The following is an 18,134-nucleotide window of genomic DNA, read 5'->3' on the forward strand; positions in this document are numbered from 1 at the left end:
TCTGCAGGTTGGGGGGACCAAGGAGGCTCTTGTCCAGAATGGTGGTGACCAGCACATTTCCAGGTCCGGAGCTCCCATGGCCCTCACCTTGTTCCCTACAATGTCGTTCCTCTTGATGGCGTAGGTTATGGTGAGTGAAGGATGCAGCTGGTCCCAGTTAGTTGTTTCTGTGTCAGTATGACATCTATTCCCCTCTGGCAGCTCTACGTAGTTGGTTTCAAAACACTTTAAATCTTTCACATAGGTAAGTACAGGTCTGGCATTCTCACACCAGATGTACTTTTGGGGCACATCAGGGCAGGAGGTGTGGGACCAACATCCCACTGGTGTCACCTCCTTGACCAGTACAGAGGCCTGTGAGCTACACATTGAGCCCAGACTGGGACCCATCACCATAGAGGGAATGGAAGCACCCAAGCCCTCTCTGGGAAGCAAATGCGATGTGCTTTGAGCCCTGCACATAACTCTCCCTGGCTCCTCTACCGTCTGATAAAATCAGCCTCTGTGGAACTGACTGACCCTAGAGGTCCTGGTGACCTCACAGATCTATAGATCGTGGCTCTGTGGCCCCTGGGAGCAGGTGTCATCTCAGCTTATCATCTTCAGTCCTGTAGACATCAGCTGTGGTCATCCTGGCCAAGGAGCAGCTAGTGAGGACTTAAAAGCAGTGATACCACTGCCTGCATGGGTCCCTTCTGGGAGGGCTGACGGACACTGCCCAGGGTGTGTCCGACAGAGCCACCATGGGCCACACACATCATGGCTCATAAGTGGTGTCAACTTATTAGCCTCACACAGGTTCATGACATTCCCTTTATGGATGAAGCAACAGAATCAGAAGTGGAGCTCATGCCCAGGCAGCTGCAGCAGCTCTGCCTATTTTATGTGTCAATTCAACCAGGCCACGGGATGCCCAGATGGTTGTTCAGACATTATTCTAGATGTGTCTGTGGATAAACATCAGACCAGTAGGCTGAGTAAAGCAGATTCCCTCAGATTCCCTTCGATAAGTGGGTGGGCCTCATCCTATCAGTGGAAGGCCTGAATGGGAGAAAAGGCTGACCTGACCCTAAGTGGAGCAAGGGAGAATTCTTCCTGTCTGATGGCCTTCAAATTAGGACATCAGCTCTGCAGATGTTGAACTCATCAGCCTGTCTCCTCTCCTCTCTCTTTCTCTCTCTCTCTCTCTTTCTCTCTCCCTCTCTCCAGAGATAGATAGGTAGATAGATAGACAGACAGATAGATAGAATATCATATATGTGTGTATATATACACATATATCAGTAGGATATATATCCAACTGATTCTGTTTCTCTGCAGAGCCCTGACCATCTCTCTGGGAAGCCTCTGGCCACACCCCCAGCCTCCACGTGTGGGGGCGGCTGAAGAGGGGAGGTGTGAGGACTGAGGAGGCAGTGGGTGCAAAGTGCACAGGTGGGCCCCACGCCAGGCCCAGCGGGTCCATCCTACCCTGCTGATATGTGTTACGGTTTCCCCGGGGCCTCGGATTCCTCACATGGAAACCGGGGAACCTACATCTCAGCTCCCAAAGGTGACGTGGGTTGGCAGCCAGACGCCTGGGGGGCGCTGGGCAAATGAAGCCTCCGTCCCGGGCACGGACTTGTGCTGCTGCTGCTCCCTCCTGGGCTGGAGCGGGCCAGGCTGGGGGTTCCAGGCCCCTCCCTGGTCCTCCAGGGTTCAGGGCCTCTCAAACCTCACTCCTTCACCACAGACCGCACGGGAGCGTCGCGCCTTATTTTCCTGCTCTTAGCTGAGTTTCTGCCGCCGCGGCAGCTTTCCCGAGCTGAGTCAGCAGGGAAGGAGCTGTCTGGACCTCGGGGTGGAAGTCCATTCATCAGCCCGCTTTCCGGGTGCTCGCGCAAGGATGGCTGCGCCGGGAGACGTGCTCTGCAGGCCCCGGACTCTGCACCTCCTGGCCCAGGGTGTCTGGGATGCAAAGGGGAGTCAACCCACAGGGCAGTCCGTGGAGATCTGTGCTGGAAAGTGCTTCCACGGCGATGCAACTCAGGGCCCCCCGCGGCTGAACCCAGAAGCCAGGCCGTGTCCGGAGAGGCTGAGCGCCCTCCAGCAGCGGGCGTCCAGCCTGGCTCCAGCCCCGCTGCAACAAAAGGCTCTGTGCCCAGCATGGCCCGGCCCCACAGGACTGACCAGGCACACGATGCCGACCCTTCGAACCCCCTAGCCCGGTCGGGCCCATCAGCCAGAGCCCCAAACACCCCCCTGCTGCGCTTCCGCGGGGTGGGCGTGGCCTGCCAGGGGGTGCCGCCCCACGGCGCCCCCTCGCGTGCGCCCGCCGGCTGGGCCTCTGCTCCCCAAGCGCGTGCTCCTGCCCAGGAGGGACAGGGCTCTGCCAGTGCCTTCCTGCAGCCTCCTCTGGCTGACCCTGTCACTGGCCGTGAACCGTATCTGATCCCTGCCAGGCTTTCCTCTCTTGCCCCCTCCACCCACTTCCTCACCCGCAAGAATCGCCTCCTCCAAACCACCTGCTGATCCCAGGGCAGCAGAGGCTCCACCTGATTCCTGTCTCCCGGAGGCTCCCTCCCCACCCACACCTCTGCCTCAGGGCCTGCTGGCCCTTCTCCAGTCCCGCTCTCTTCCCTGCCCGATCCCTTCAAAGCTCAGAGGCTGCACTCATTTCCCCTGAGGCAAAATGGCACGTGGTTGGCATACACTACATCTGTCTTGTTTTTTCTCCCTCCCAATATTTGTCTCTTGGCTTCTGCTTTCTGTGTTCCCAGTAGTCTCAAGACCCATGGGAGGAGCCCCCTCAGGCCAGAACCCGCAGACTTGAGCACCCACAGACACATGCTCTCCGGGTCTACTCCCAGGTCTGCCCTGGCTCCTGCCTCCTGAGACCGGCTCCAGGTTCATTTTCTGCTCGGTCAGCACATGGTCCAATTTGCTGTCACTTTCAGGGTCACCTCCATGTGAGTAGCTAGTGAGGCACCCACCCTTAGCCCTCCCCATTGACCCTTTAGAGAAAGCAAGATGCTATATTAGACAAAGGAGGGAGTTGTCGGTGGTGGGGACAGAGAGAGAGAGAATGAGAGAGACAGGATGTGTGTATGTGTGTGTGCTGTGTGCATGTTTTCTGGAGCTGTGTGGGGAGGTTGCATCAAATAAGAAAAGCATTTCCTCTTTTTTTTTTTTTTTTTTTTTTTTGAGACAGATTTTCGCTCTTTCTCCCAGGCTGGAGTGAAGTGGCATGATCTCAGCTCACTGCAACCTCTGCCTCCCAGGTTCTCCTGCCTCGGCCTCCCGAGTAGCTGGGATTACAGGTGCCCACCACCACGCCCAGCTAATTTTTGTATTTTTCGTAGAGACAGGGTTTCACCATGTTCGCCAGGCAGCTCTCAAACTCCTGACCTCAGGTGATCCACCTGTCTCAACCTCCCAAAGTGCTGGGATTATCCACATGAGCCACCGCACCTGGCCTGAGGAAAGCATTTCTTCTGAAGCTTCCTGGCAAAGCCGGAATGGAAATGGCAGCAGTGGGTTGAAGGGTGGAGTTGGAGGGGGCATCTGCGAACACATCAAAGGAAAGCAGAAGAGGAGTTTTTCTTCCTGAAGCCCCATTTCTGAGGGTGTTGCTTTGGACACGTTCTTAGCTTCTCTGAGCCTCTGTTTTCTCGTCTGTAAATGGCAATAAGCACATGGACCTCACAGGGTTATGCAAAGGGTTAAATCACATGCTGGGTGTGAAGAATCCAGGCAGCGCCCAGCACTCAGGAGGGTTCAGTCTCCCCAGGGCCTGACCCTGCATCTGTGGCCCACAAGGAAAGGGTTCTGTCATGCCCAGCCCATCCTCCCACCAAGGGAGGGAGAACAAAATGTGACTTGCAGAAAACATTCCACCCTGAGAGTGACAGCCCTGCCAGGAGACGGCTCAGAGCTGGGAAATTGTGAATGCAGCGTTATTATGGAAAACGCATAAGTGATTTTTAGTATAATTAAGATGGATGGCTCTAATAACCCTGCAGGGCTCAATTCCGAGCCACATTACTAGGCTTTTACGGGGTGTTTTGTGCACTCTGCTTCAGTGAGCACCAGAGCCCAGTGCAGGGAAGATGAGGCTCTCAAGCCAATGGCCCTGGACCAACGCCGGTGGAGGGGCTTAGATCAGAGCCCAAGGAATCCATAGAACCACCATGCCCCGGGAAAGTCATCCTAACCCCGTGCCTCTGCAGTACAAAGCCATTCTTCTTTCTCCCTCTGAGACACAGTGCTTCAGTCACCGACAGGACCCTTGTTGGATTGAATTGCCATCCTATCAACTGGCAAGAGGGGAAAGCTTACAAAGGAAGAAACTGAGGTCCCAGGGTCCATGTAACCTGCTCAGGCATCACCCAGCTCCTCAAAAGCATTATCAAAAATGAGATGAGGGGACTTAAATGTGATCAGTTTCTACCTTCTCCTAGTGCAGGTCCCCGCTGTAGCACCAGCCAGACCATCCCATCACTGCCGGATGAGGTCCCGTGCCAAGCCGCTCCCTACCCCCATCCCACCACAGTAATTACAGTGCTCACCACCGGCAATCATGCTTCCTACCTGCTGGCGTGGGCTCAGCACTTTCCACCGCCTGTTTTAAATAAGTCCGACTACAACTCTGTTATTATCCCTAGAGGGTAAATGACTTGCCCAAGGCCACGTGGCTGGTTAGGGGCTGTGCTGAGACTCTCCCTGAATCCCCATGAGCCTGGGGCCCATGCTGCTGCAGATGGGGTCTCCAGGTGTCCGAAAGCCATTCCTTACAAAGATGAGTGATCCAAGTCAACCTGTCAGAAAACTTTGTTTCCTGAAGACTTGGGAATCCACCTCTCCTTCTCTGCAGCAGCTGTCTCCACTCTGTCAACTTGGGGCTGCCCGTCCCCACTTGAAGGCCAACCCCACTTCCCCCACAATGCAGCTCAAAAGTCCCCCACTCCTTCTTGACAGAGCCCTGGTTCCCCAGTGGCTCTGTCTCACCCCACAGCAGCAGGAGGACCACCCAGGAGCTGGGCAGCACGCCGCCCTGCACCCCACACGGCCCCCACACCTCCACCTCTGGGCCCTCCCTCATCTCTCTGCAGTGGCTGTGCAGGCAGCACTGGCCTTGAGGTCAGACACCTGGGGCAGTGCCTTGCTCACCTGTTACTAACCAGGCAGCCTGGAGCAAGCCACTCTAATCTCCCCAGGCCTCAGTTTCTCCATCTTTTAAATGGAGATAGACGTGCCTGTCACACATGGTTACTGGGAAGACCGAGGGCCACGGTATCTACACAGCTTAACCCTGTCCATTTCCAGCCCTGCCAGGCTCTGCAAGGTGCTGAGCAGGGTGGGAGTCGACAGGGAAGAGGGCCTTGCTGTGAGGATTTAGCTCTTTCCCCTACAAAGCACATCTGGTCCTGGAGACTTCGGCCAAATGCCAGGGGAGGGGGAACCAGAAAGGAAAAGTTAAGCACAGATGTTTCATTCCTCAGGGCCCATTTGGAGTGATGGGGTTTCCTTGCTGTAGAAGGAGCTTTCAGGAACGGCTGCTCCAGCCTGGAATGGGGCCTGAAGGTCCATGCTCCAAGCTCCGAGGACTCACACAGCCCACAGACCCTGTGACACCACCCAGCACCTGCTTCCTCTGGGCCAGGACCCACAGCACTCCCAGCACCTGAGAGCCTTCCCTTTGCTTTTGGCCTCTGCCTTCTCTGCCTCCCTTGGGCTCACCAAGCCACAGGCAGTCAGTCTTATTCCCTGCACTGGGAACTGTCAGACACAGCCAGCAGTTCTTGCTGGGCACTGAGAGCCCCTTAAGAGGCTCCTAGGTCCGTAAATACCCCCAGATCTTCCTACCTGGAGTCACTTGCTTAGGCAAGCTCTCCTGGGCCAGGGGCACTGGGGGTGAGGGGGTTATCTTAAAGGGCTTTAGCGGGCAATGCAGGGAACACGGTCAGTATGGGGTTCCGATCACCTCACCCTGAGGTTCCCAGCTGTGTGGCCCTGGCAATTCCCTTAACCTGAGCCCTGCCTCCGGCACATGTAAAGTGAGGATAGTACTCCACACTGGCATGAACTCAGCATGCAATGGGCCTCTAAATGGAGCCTCCAGGCCCCCTGCTCTTTCTACCTCTGCTGCCCCCTCCCAAGCCACAGAGTTCTCTGGGAGAGACAGCAGGGGAGAGGGCAGGGACCCATGCCATCAACTGCTCCCAAATGTTTCTTCTTTGGGTTTCCTGAGGACATGACAATTTTCTAGGCTGGAGCTTTGTGTGAGTTCAAAGCCCTTTTAAAATCCTCCAAATGACTTTTCTAATAAAGATTAACAAGCTGGGAAAATGAAACTCTTCACCCAGAGCGTGGATCTTCAGGTCCGGGATCTGGGTTCCGTCTGCTGTTTCATTCTTGTTTGCCTGCAGGAGCGACTCCCATCCCCCAGGTCACCTGGGACTGCAGACTTTTCCTCACAGGCTGGGTTGGGAGGCCTCCACACTGGTCACCAGACATTGCCACTTCTCTTCAGGGCAGGTCCTCGGCTGGAGCTCCCCACCAGGTCACATCATAAGGTGCCATATTTGAGGATGAGAGACACAGTACAATTAGATCTGTGCATGACCTGTGTGTGAAGGGGAAATCTTCCACTTCCTGGCCAGAGCCTTTAAAGACCCATGCAAGACTCTCCTACACTCACCTCACCCCCTGGCAGGGTGGCCCCTAATACCGAAAGGAGGAACTATGCCATCTGCCAGGCCTTTGAGAGGCTTGGATGACCACAGACCTCTGCCAACACATACGGATAACTAACATAAAGGACAAAGAAGTCCTTGTTGTTTTAGGCCATTGAAATTTGCAGGTGTTTGTTACCAGGGCCTGACCTTGCCTACTCTGACTGATACACTTACTGTAAAGGCTGAATGTGACTCAGTGGGCAGAACACCTGGCATACAGCAGGCTCCAGGGCAAGGCCCGGCCACAGCAAAGAAGTCAAACGCCCCCAGCAGAAAGGACACATGCTTGTACATACTGAGATGTGAGTGATGAAGGGCAGATTTTTTTCCAAAAAGCAGCCACGGCTCAGATGTGGTGAGAAGGTTCCAGGAGCAGAGTCTGGTGAGGAGTGGGAGGAAACAGGGAGACCCGTGGGGCTGAGAGCGGACGTCCGAGCCTGGACCGACCACCTTCCTCACCGCTTCGCAGGGAGCCTTCCATCGGAAAAAGCATCCCACAGCTGTGCTGAATCCCGTAATACAGTCGAGGGTAGGGAGAATGAAGAGCAGGGAGGAGGGAACTGATCAGGAAGGCAAGGAGCGGGACCTGGCAAGCAGCAGCATCGCACAGCACAGCCCCTCATCAGGAAGGAAGAGAGGGCAGGACCCTAGTGCACTCTCCCCGGACTGGTTGCAGAGCCAACAACCTAAACCTAACAACAACAACTGACCCTTGCTGAGCATCTCCTCACGGTTAGACCGTGTGCTGTGCGTGTCCCATTCATTACTGTCCACTTGTTATATTCCTAGCAGGCCCTGTGAGAGACGGCATCAGCTCCCAGGGGTGGCAGGAGGCTCTACGGTCCATCATTTCTGCGGAGCTCCTGGCATGGCCTTTGGCAGGCAGCAGACACACAATAAATGGCATTTCACAGCCATGTGGGAAAGGCCACATGCTAGGCCGGACACCTGGGGAGGCTGGGAAACTCACCCAGCAGCTGTGAGTGTGGGATTGTCTTCAATCATAAGACCTCTCCTTGGGCACCAGAGGAGTCTCCACTAGGGCCTGGCCCACAGCAGCCCCACCTGTCACAGCCTTCAAAGCTAAATACTTTGCCATATGCTCTGGCCCCAGAGGAATCCACTATTTCCCAGATGCAATGCCAATAGCAGTCAGCTCTTGTGACCTATGCTGGCTCGCCGTTAGCTATGGGCACATTCACCCATAAGTATATGGCACAGATGTGCACCCGCGGTCCCAGCCACATGGCTGTGCAGCTCCCAACAGGAAGAAATCCGAGCACTATCGCCTGGGACCTTGTATTTTCTACTGACGCCAGGAGACTCCTTTGAAGCCTAGTCAGCGACCCTGCAGGACTTCCCTTGCAGCTGATCCAGCCCCCTGCCCCGCACACTGGCCTACTAGCAGGCAGCTTTCCAGTGATGAGTGACGGTGGTATCAGAGGGGTCTGAGCCCTGTACCTGGCACACCGCATGCCCTTCATAATGCATTGCTGTCATTATTGGCTTCACAGATGCAGAGCTGAGCTCAGTTGCAGGAAAATGGAAAGAACTCAAGAGAAAGGGGAGTAGGAGTGGGGTGGCAGGCACTGGTCTAGAAGGCACAAAGCCTGAATGTGAATCCTCCTCTGTTACCCTCAGGGCCTCAGCCACTTCTCCCTGGAGCAGTGGATGGGCTGCACTGAGTCCTGTGCAAGGCCACGGCCAGCAGTAGGCCTACATGAGTCTCCAAGACCAGAAGGAGACAGCCAGGCGCTCTTTGCTTTGCAGATCCGCCGGCCAGGACTGCTAACAAGGGAGAGAATGCCCCTTCCCAGCAGCAGGGGTAGATGGGGGAGTTGCCCTATAGATCCAGAAACTTGTCTTCTTGAACATCCAAGGTTTCAACCTTTCCCAGAAGCATCATCTCACTTTAAATTCCCCCCAATTCTAGTCAAAATCCTTTCGATGGTCATTAAAATTACATGACTGGCTTCATGCAATTTTAATGTTCTCTACCAATAAATTCTGCAAGAGAGATTCCCCCCAGCCATCCCCATTGATCATTCTAAGTAGATACAACAAAGAATTTCAAGACACAAGTTTTAACCAGAAAGGAAATGAAATGAATATTTCATTTATGATAGGTTATCGGATGATGAACTTTTTGTAATTTTTCCATTAAAAAATCAAACAACTAAATCCAACCCCTCATAAAGGCATGGACCAACAGATGCCAGTCTCTTGGATGTATCAAATGTTCTTCTTTACGACAAGGTTCCTATAATAACTGGACAGGATTTGCAGGTCAATGACCTGTGAGATGATCTTACCAACCAAGTGAGTTAATTTGCTAAGATAGATGGCCTTGTGGTGTTCCACTTGTCCCTGGATTTCTAATTGCCTCCATTCTAATATCTCCACGACTCAGCATGGGCAAAGCAAAAGCTTGTGTCTGGCACTTGAGATCCTTCCAGAAGATTTCAGGAGACCACAGAAGCATTACAAAGCCTAGATCTGGATGAACTCATGCCCAAATGTTAATGGGTAATCAGGAATTTATGTGCTATCATTGTATGGCAAAGAATCCAGCTAGCCTTTGTCCCTGGTTCCTAGGAGAGGACCTCTAAATCTTTAGAAATTTCCTGAGTGATAGAAGGGTCTGGTGGTGGGCTTATGAGATCCCACCTATCCATACCACGTTAACAAAATGCCTCAGGATAGGAGCGATTTCACCGAACAGGGGAAAAGCTGGGAACATGGCGTGTGGGGAGTGGCAGGTGGGTCCAGCACCACAAAGAGAGGAAAAGATGTCCCGGGCCAGACATATGAGCTGTGCTCATGGTATCAGAGGGACAGCCTCTGAGGGCCACCTGGACTCTGACAGCCAGGGGAGCCAGGAGAGCCGGCTATCCTGAGTCATTCTGTTAACGTGGCAATGTATGGTTAGGAAAGACTAGCCATGTGATAAGAGGGTTGGGGCTTTGAGCCAGGGAATATCAGCCCCACCTCCCGGGAGAGACAGGGCACATGGTCAGTGATTCAGCCAATCACACATACATAATGAAACTCCAGTAAAAATTCTGCATGCCAAATCTTGCATGAGCTTTCTGGTGTGATAAACATCAATGTGCCTAGAGGGTGATGCATCCTGAGGACATGGAAGTTGTGTTTTGGGACACTTCTAGGCCTTACCTTTACAGAGGTATTGACTGAGTAGAAAAAAAAAAAAACAGGCTTATTCCTCACCTCACCCATGATTCCATACAAAACCGGGGATATAGCAACATCTCTGCAGAGCCTGGAATCACCCTCTCATCGCAGCCCACCTGACTAGCACAGCCTGAATTTATTAATTCAACTATTTTTTTTGAGACAGAGTCTCACCCTGTCGCCCGGGCTGGAGTGCGGTGGTGCAATCCCAGCTCACTGCAACCTCTACCCACCAGGTTCAAGTGATTATTCTGCCTCAGCCTCCCACATAGCTGGAATTATAGGCACGCACTACCACATCCAGCTGTTTTTTGTATTTTTAGTAGAGACGGGGTTTCACCATGTTGGCCAGGCTGGTCTTGAAATCCTGACCTGAAGTGATCCTCCTGCCTCAGCCTCCCAAAGTTCTGGGATTACACATGTGAGCCAATGTGCCCAGCCCAACTATTTCTTCTAGCAAACTTCAATGCCACACCCCTCTCCATACAGAATAGAATTTCTTCCTGTATATACTTCCTACACAACTTCTATTATAAATAATTTTCTTTTTGGAACTTGTATTAGCTGGATGTTGGATCTCATGGATTGATTATCTAATTTTCTTACCTTTTATTTCCTGTTTCCCATCTCTGTGTTTTTGTACTTCTGTCTGGAAGATTTCTGAAATGATGTCCCAAAATTCTTCTATGGAATTTTTAAATTTGTACTATGATAACTTTAGTCTCTGATAACGCTTCCTTTTACATAGCAGCTTCTTCTTTTCTGGGAAAAACAATATGTTGTCAATTTAATTGTAATTGGGTTCTAAGTTTTATTCTATTGTCATAACTCTGTACTCTTCCTTTTTCCTGCAGTTTTTGTTTGCCTTTGTTTTGAATTCTTGCTATGGTTTTTGTCTCTTGGTCATGTTAGAAGCATTCCTTAAATGCCTGGTGGTCTTAGCTTCTCGTGATCCAGTCCAGGGCACTCAGAAGCATGGCATGGAAGCATTGCCAGCTCATGAGTGACAGGAATCCCACGGGCTTTTTTTTTTAATTACAAAAGAGTAGGGAGTTTTCTTTTTTTTCAGGGCACATTGTGCAAAAGAACCACTGCCCTGAAGGTGGCTTCTCTCTCTGCACTTCCGTGCACCGCCGGCTGGAACTTGTCTATACTCTGCCTGCACCACGGTGTTAGCTGCTGAGCCCCTCTGGCTTGACCAAACACGAGTCCACTGCCAGTTTATACAGGCCATGAAAACATGTATTTTCCATTTCCTTCTCCTTGGTTGGCCACTTCTTTGTGGAAAAGCGTGAAGAGATTCTGATTCTTTTCACTCATCTAACCCTCTCGCTGTGCTGTTCTTTTCTGCCTCTCAAATTTCACTCCTGTTAAACTGTTCCACACCAAATGAACACAGTCAAGATGGCTGAGCACCCACCACCAGGCAGTGCAGCCTTTCCTCTGATCCTCACGAGGACCTTCCCTGCTGAGCATGTGACTCCAAGTTCAGAGGAGGAACTATGTACCAAGGTTCTCACTTGGGTCCGATGCCAAAGCTGAGGTTCACATCATGACACCACAGCTGACCCTTGCCTTGCCCTACAGGATGCACTTTGTTCTGCCAAGAGAATGTGGTTACCAGGGGGACAGAACACCAGTGTTCTACCTGGAACTGCCAGGCAGGGCACTGGGGCACAGTAGGAGGACCCCAGAAGATGCTGCGTCTCCTGATCATCTGTATGCTGCCCGCCATCGAAGGGAAGAACTGCCTCTGCTGCTGGCCAGAACTGTCTGCCTTGATAGACTATGACCTGCAGATTCTCTGGGGTAGCCCGGGGCCACCGACAGAACTTTCTCAAAGCATTCACTCCCTATTTCTAGAGGATAATAATTTGCTCAAACCCTGGTAGCTTGGTGAGGCATAGCCAGGAGATCAGGGATTGGATCTGGCCCCTTTGCCTGACCTGAAATCTTACTCCCTTGACTTCCCTTCAACCTGTATCTCATCCTCAGGTCGTGACCATTTGGAAGAAGAAACAGCCAAATTCTTCGCTAAAGTACACCAAGCCATTAAGCAGTTACGAGATGGTGAGGAAGCCAAGAATCCCAGCGCCCTGGAGCTTGGGTTGACAAAGGCCCATCCTCCAAGGCATTCTCAGAGGCTCACGTGGCCATGGGCGGAGGTCTTGTGAAGGTGGGGGATGAATGCAGTCTGTCTCTGTGTGCTCTTTGGAACTTCCATTTTAGAAACAAGGGTGTGAAAACCCAACCTTGAGCAAGTTGTAACATCGAACGCTCCTTCCCTCCTGCTCTACCCAGACAAAACAGTACTTCTGGAAGAGATTCACATGCACAAGAATCTCTTTTCTGAGAGGCTGAATGAGATATCTGATGGGCTGAAGGAGAAGGGTAAGGGGTGGAGACAGTTCCTACACACAGCCCAGCTCTCCGACCCTCCCAAGACCCAGGGCATAGTTCACTCTGCAGCCCCCTCAGCCCTTCCCCGGAGCCCCACCCCTGCCCGTGAACACCTTCCCAGCTCCCTCTCCTACGTGCACCCCAGACCTCCTTGGCTCTGTCTGCCTCCTTAGCACCTCAGTTTCTCTACCTTCTCACCCTCCCCGGCAGTCCTGTGGTGAGTACGCCTGGGGACTGGGCCTGGGGGAGGGATGAAGGGCACCTGGCACCCCCAGCCCCTGTGCCTCCCATAGACATACAGTCCACAGTGAAGGTCACCAGCTGTGCCGACTGCAAGACTCGCTTGCTCTCCTGCGATGATCCCGCCTTCTGCCCAGGTCAGTGAACACCACCCTGTCCAGCCTATTTGTGTTTCCACGTCCAGCTCAGACTCCCGTTTCCTAAGACGCTTTCCCTGATCGCCTCCCACCCCAAAGGCTTCTCAGCCATCCTCGCTCTCACTTCCCCTCCCATGTCCTGTCCTATTTCCGTTGAACCCCACACCACAATTGTTTGCTTGTCTAGATATGTGCCGGGCACACAGCAGTGCTCAGTGTTTGCAAACAAATGATGGGTGAACGAATCAAAGAATGAAAGGCTGGTAGCGCTCTCTGTGAGCCGAGGTAGCCCTGCTTGGCCTCCAAACACCTGGCTCCCCGTTTCACACCCCAGCCAGGAACCGGCGGCCCTCCGGGTGGGCTGTGAGTGTCAGCAGCGCTCTGCTCCTGGCCATAGCCGGAGGTGGGTGAGTGACCTCTCCTAGCCCCAGCATCCCCAGAGAAGACACACCTCCTCCCTGACTGACTCCACCGTGTTTCTTGGCCCAGATGTTCCTTTTACTGGCACAGGAAGGAAAAGGGAGTAAAGGTACTGAGAAAGGAGACCCCGACCTGATTCTAGGGTTCCGCAGGAGGGAAAAGCAGAGTGTGCCCTGGGAGTAGCAGGGCCTGGAACCCCAGCGCTGACCTCCTGGGGTTTGGCATGCAGAGCAGAGTGGGATGGAGGGCCAGGACTCTCGGGAGGGCCACACATCAGCCCGCCCGTGTGCAGACAGAGTGGGGCTAGGGGCCCAGGACACAGAGACTGCAAAGCTCCAGGCCTCCTGCCCTCACTACAGAGTGCACTTCCCCCCCAGCTGTCCCTGTCCCCTGCACACCCTGCCTCCACCCCTGCTGCCCTGCCCTGACCCACAAAGGCCATTAATGTAGCTGCTTTGGGTTTGGCCAGGGGAGGCTCCCAGGAGGAGGTTAGAGGGGCGGGGAGGAGGCCAGGGAAGAGGGAGGCCAGGGTAGAGACGCCCAGCTGCTTCTCCCTCAGCAGGAACAGGGTAGTCCGCCGTCTTCCAGAAGTGAACAGAAGCCGCAGCTGCTGTCAAGAAGCTCACTCATCTCTGGTTCCACTGACCCCTTCCCCTAATACCCTCCATCCTGGGTCCTGGGCCCCGAAGTTCTGAGGCCTAGGAGACTTCGCCGCCTCGTGGTTTGCCTACACCCACACCTTTGTGAAGAGTCTCTTCATTAAAACCCCTCCTCATAGCCTAGTTGACTGTGCCGTCTATCTCCTGCCGGCTGCTCAGATGAGAGCTCTCCCCGAATTACCCTGAGTGCAAGATCCCATCCCCTCACCCTCCCCATCTTCTCCAGAATCATCCTGTCCTAGCTCCAAAATGGTGGCTTTATGGTCTCATACAGGCTCACCTAATTCCAATACCCGAGACGAGGGCAGGGGTGGCCTGCGCACCCCCTTCTGTATCTCAGTTTCCCCATCCAAGCACAAGGAGATGGGGGTGTTGTGCTTTAGCCAGGCTGGTGTGCCCTGACCCAGGAACCGGCCTGGCTCATATTTACTGTTCAGTATTTGGCCATGCCGTGGATGAAAATCCAAAGTCCTCACTCCCTTTTTCTCCTTCAGTCCACTAAAGCCCTGCTAGCGTTCCCAGCCCAACTTTTAAAATGAGACTGCGTGTCTCCTTAGGCCCTGCTGGTATTTGCTTCAGCAGCACCACCCCGCGGTAAGGACTGCTTCCTGGAAGAGGGGCAAGTACTGCCAGAGGCCTAGACATAAACAGAGCATAAATGGCAGTCAGGCAGAGACTGCCATGGCCGAGGGCAAGGGTGGGTCCCCAGCCACAGGCACCTCCCTCTCACCCAGCTCGGGAATCCAGGAAGGCTTCCCCGAGGTGGTGTCTTATACCTGTGTGACAGCCCAGAGAAGGGCAGGAAGGAAGAGAGGGCTGTTTTGATTGGCATTGCCAAGGAGCAGAGGTCTGAGAGACCTTGAGAGTTTCAGGAATCTCCAGGGATTGTGGTTTGGCTGGAGCAGGTGACGCAAGTGAGCATGTGGTGAGAGGTAAGATCCCAAGGGAGCCAGGCAGAAGAACCCACAGAGACTCCTGGGGAAGCAGGGAGGCATGGAACGCTGGGAGTCCTGAGACAGAGATGCCAAGTGGGTGGGTGGGTGTGAATAGACGCAGGTCTGCTAAGACACCCCTTCCATCCTTCCTGCTTTATTAGAGTCCACAGATGTAAGGTCTAAAGCACTCCAAGGACATCGCCATACAGCGGGGATGGAGGCGCAGCCATTCTGCAGGAATGGGTCAGAGCCCCAGGCAGGTGGCATAGGCTGTGGTTCTTTCCACAGGGGGCTGTCGTTCTTTCTGCATGCCTGGGGGCCTGTGTCATTCAGGACACAGAAGATGCCAGGCCCTCCAGGTGGTGATGGTGGTTTCCTTTTTGTTTTTAAATTAGAACCTAGACCATTACCTCAAAAGTATCCAGAGTGGCTGTTTCCTGATGTGTGAAGTAAAAATAGAAAACCCTAGGTGCAGTGTATGTGAAGCATGAGCTGTGTTTGTCTTTGTGCATGAATCTTTTATCAAAGAGTTTTCTTATTTATAAGTGTGTTTTCATGAAAACTGTATAGTGAGCTATGCTAGAACAAAGATCAAGGAATTCAGAGTCAGGCAAACCTTGGTTAAAACACAGAGTCTGGAGAACTTCTTTCAACTACGACAGAGCAACCTGCAACAGACTAAGAGTACAGGCAAAGGCAACTGGAAATAATTTACATCAAAGAACAAAACAAAACAAAAAGGCTGTTTTAAGGCATGAGAAGAGGCAGGCCCTAAGCATTCGGGTCCTGGAGAGAAGGGGTGCCCTGGGTGAGCCCTGTGTCTTGCGGCAGGTGGTCCTCTGCATGTGTGAGCTACAGCAGCAGTGGGGAGGCTGCAGAAGCTCGGCTGAAGAGGACCTCAAAGTTTGGGAGAGCTTTCGGCAGCATCATGGGACGGAGGAGACAATACTTAGAGTCTGAGTATGCAGACATAGAACGTGAAGGATTCAGAGGCCTGAAAGTAGGGAGGTGCAGAAAAGTCAAACAAACGTACTGCATCTATTTCTTCCCCACCCTCCAAAACACCCTTATGCAGCACTGGGCTAAAGACAAAGAAACCAAACAGAAAGTATCTGAAATGCAATTGATTAGAGAGTTGGATGCTGGGGAAATAAAAACTGGAGTTTTTGACCCACACAGGAAGATAGGCCTTGGTAAATACTCCAGGATATTGGTTGGGAAAGCTAGACTCTGAAAGCGGGTGTGTACACAAGAGGCAAACCAGTCCCTCCAAAACATGAAACTAAGTTTCAAAGCATTCAGCCCCTGACAAAAATAAAGACGTCTACTATTCCACATTCACTGATGGAGGATAGGGTAAACACTTTCTGAAGGAAAATATTATCTATAGCCACTATGATGTTTGATTTGTAATGTCCAGTATCCAAACACATATTAACAGGTGTACCCCCAAAAAACAGGATCAAGAGAAAAAACAGACAAAAGAAACAAACCTTCAAGTGACCACAAGTGAGTTATCAGATATTAGTATTAAAATGACTGATTAGTGCTTTCAAAAATATTTAAGATTCCTGTTCAACAAATGGGGCTGGAGCAGCTGGACACCCATAGCAAATGCAAACCTCAGTGTTTCACACATAGAAAAAAAAAAAAAAAAAAAAAAAATGGATAACGGACTTGACTGTAAAACATAAAACTATAAACTTTTTAAAAAAAAAAACACAAGAAAATCCTCAGAATCTAGGATTAGGAAAGGAACTCTTAGATATGATACCAAAAGCATAATTTGTGAAAGGAAAAATTAATAAATTGGACTTCATCAAAACTGAAAACTTTTGCCCTGAGAAAGGTCCTTTTAAGACAATTAAAAGACAAGCTATAGACTGGGAGAAGATATTTGCAAAGCACATATCTGACAAAAGACTAATATCTAAAATATAAAAATAACTCTCAAAATGCAATAGCCAAAGTTAAAAAAATCTACTTAGAAAATGGACAGAAGATAGGAAGATGTATTTTACAGAAGAGGATGTACACATGGCAAATAAGCATGTGGAAAGATATTCAACATCAATAGCTATTTGGAAAATACAAATTAAAGCCACAATGGCATATGGTGCAGCTGTTCTGTGTGTGTGTGTGTGTGTGTGTGTGTGTGTGTGTGTGTGTGTGTGTGTCTGTGTGTGTGTGTGTGTGTGTGTGTGTGTGTGTGTGTGTGTGTTTGTGTGTGTGTGTGTGTGCGAGCATGCACTTCTGGGACATGCATTTCAGGATAGCCTTCCTCTTGGCCAATGAGCAGAGGCCACCAACATTCCTGCTGACCAGTGGGAGAGTTTGTAAACAAATGATCATTTATCAGTACTCTGGAAGTATCTCATGTACCTCCCAGCCTGACCAGTCCAGAACAGCCTGAACAAGGGATCCCAGTCTCCTAGCAGGGCTGCCTTCCAGACCCTGCCACACTCTATCCTCCCCTTCCTCCCCACCCTTTCCAGCGTGGCTGAATCTCCCAGGCTTTGTTCTCCACACATGCCTCATGGCCCCTCCCTTCTATCCCTTCATTCCTCATGCGTGTCTTGGCTCCATCACATACAGCCAGAGACTCTTCCAGGCAAGAAAGAGGCATCTTTATAGATGCTTTCTAGTTTCTCAGCTGCTTGTCACTCTATCTCATTTAACTATAACAACCTGGAGCATACACTACAGTCCTCTTTTTGCAGAGGAAGAAATTGGGGGCCAGGGAGAATGTTGCTTACTCAGATACTTCTCGTAAGGCTGGTTGCCTCGCTGGGAGTTCGAACACGCCCATCTCCCTCCCTGCTTGAAAATTACATTATCAGAATATGCCCATCATCTATCTCTGCCTTGGAAATCCCCTCTGCACTCGGCACCTAACCCCACCCTTGGAAATCCCCTCTGCACTCAGCACTTAGCCTGCTCACCGGAAAATCCACCTACCTACCAATAGCAGCTCAGCCCGTCCACATCCTGTTTCTCCAAATCCAATCAAACGCCTTCACTCCCTATAAAACCCCACTCCTGAGCGGAGTCAGGTATGACTTCCCTGGCCCATCTCCCTGGGACCACAGAACCTCATCTGGGAGCTGAATAAATTGGCATCTAATTTTCTTGAGCTGGCCTCAGTTTCCTCGTTTTTAACTCGGCAATAAACCTACAGAGAATAAACTTTACACTTCTTTTTTCTAAAGAGCGTTCTAGACTTCCATGGCATTTGGAACTGGAGAACTCAGATGAAGCCTTTCCCCTCCCCTATCCCAGTAGCTACACTTCATTGCCTTTGTGGGTGCCCACTTTTATCAACTGAAGGGGTGCTAGCTGGCCCTGCCCCACTGTGTGCCCCTAGGCCACAGCTTGGGCTGCAATGGAAAATTCCACTTGAGTGTATGTGTTGCTCTTTGAAATCAGTTTTTCTAT

General features: G+C 51.8%; 1 protein-coding gene across 1 annotated transcript; it reads left to right on the forward strand.

The window, feature by feature from the left end:
- Window positions 1-11,600: 11,600 nt before the first annotated feature.
- Window positions 11,601-13,212, forward strand: LOC116546115 (testis-expressed protein 51-like). Its single transcript, XM_032272456.1, has 6 exons — window positions 11,601-11,750; window positions 11,904-11,978; window positions 12,210-12,299; window positions 12,602-12,685; window positions 13,020-13,088; window positions 13,175-13,212. The coding sequence occupies exons 1-6, from the start codon at window positions 11,606-11,608 to the stop codon at window positions 13,210-13,212; spliced, it is 501 nt and encodes a 166-aa protein (XP_032128347.1). The 5' UTR covers window positions 11,601-11,605.
- Window positions 13,213-18,134: the final 4,922 nt, after the last annotated feature.

Source organism: Sapajus apella, unplaced genomic scaffold (genome assembly GCF_009761245.1).
Source record: "Sapajus apella isolate SASKATOON/1434 unplaced genomic scaffold, GSC_monkey_1.0 scaffold602, whole genome shotgun sequence".
NCBI classification, from domain to species: Eukaryota; Metazoa; Chordata; class Mammalia; order Primates; family Cebidae; genus Sapajus; species Sapajus apella.

Coding starts and splice junctions, on each gene's coding strand:
- LOC116546115 (XM_032272456.1), top strand. CDS start 11,606: ATGCTGCGTCTCCTGATCATCTGTATGCTGCCCGCCATCGAAGGGAAG. Junction 11,751..11,903: donor ACCGACAGAACTTTCTCAAA/GCATTCACTCCC, acceptor TCTCATCCTCAG/GTCGTGACCATTTGGAAGAA. Junction 11,979..12,209: donor CATTAAGCAGTTACGAGATG/GTGAGGAAGCCA, acceptor TGCTCTACCCAG/ACAAAACAGTACTTCTGGAA.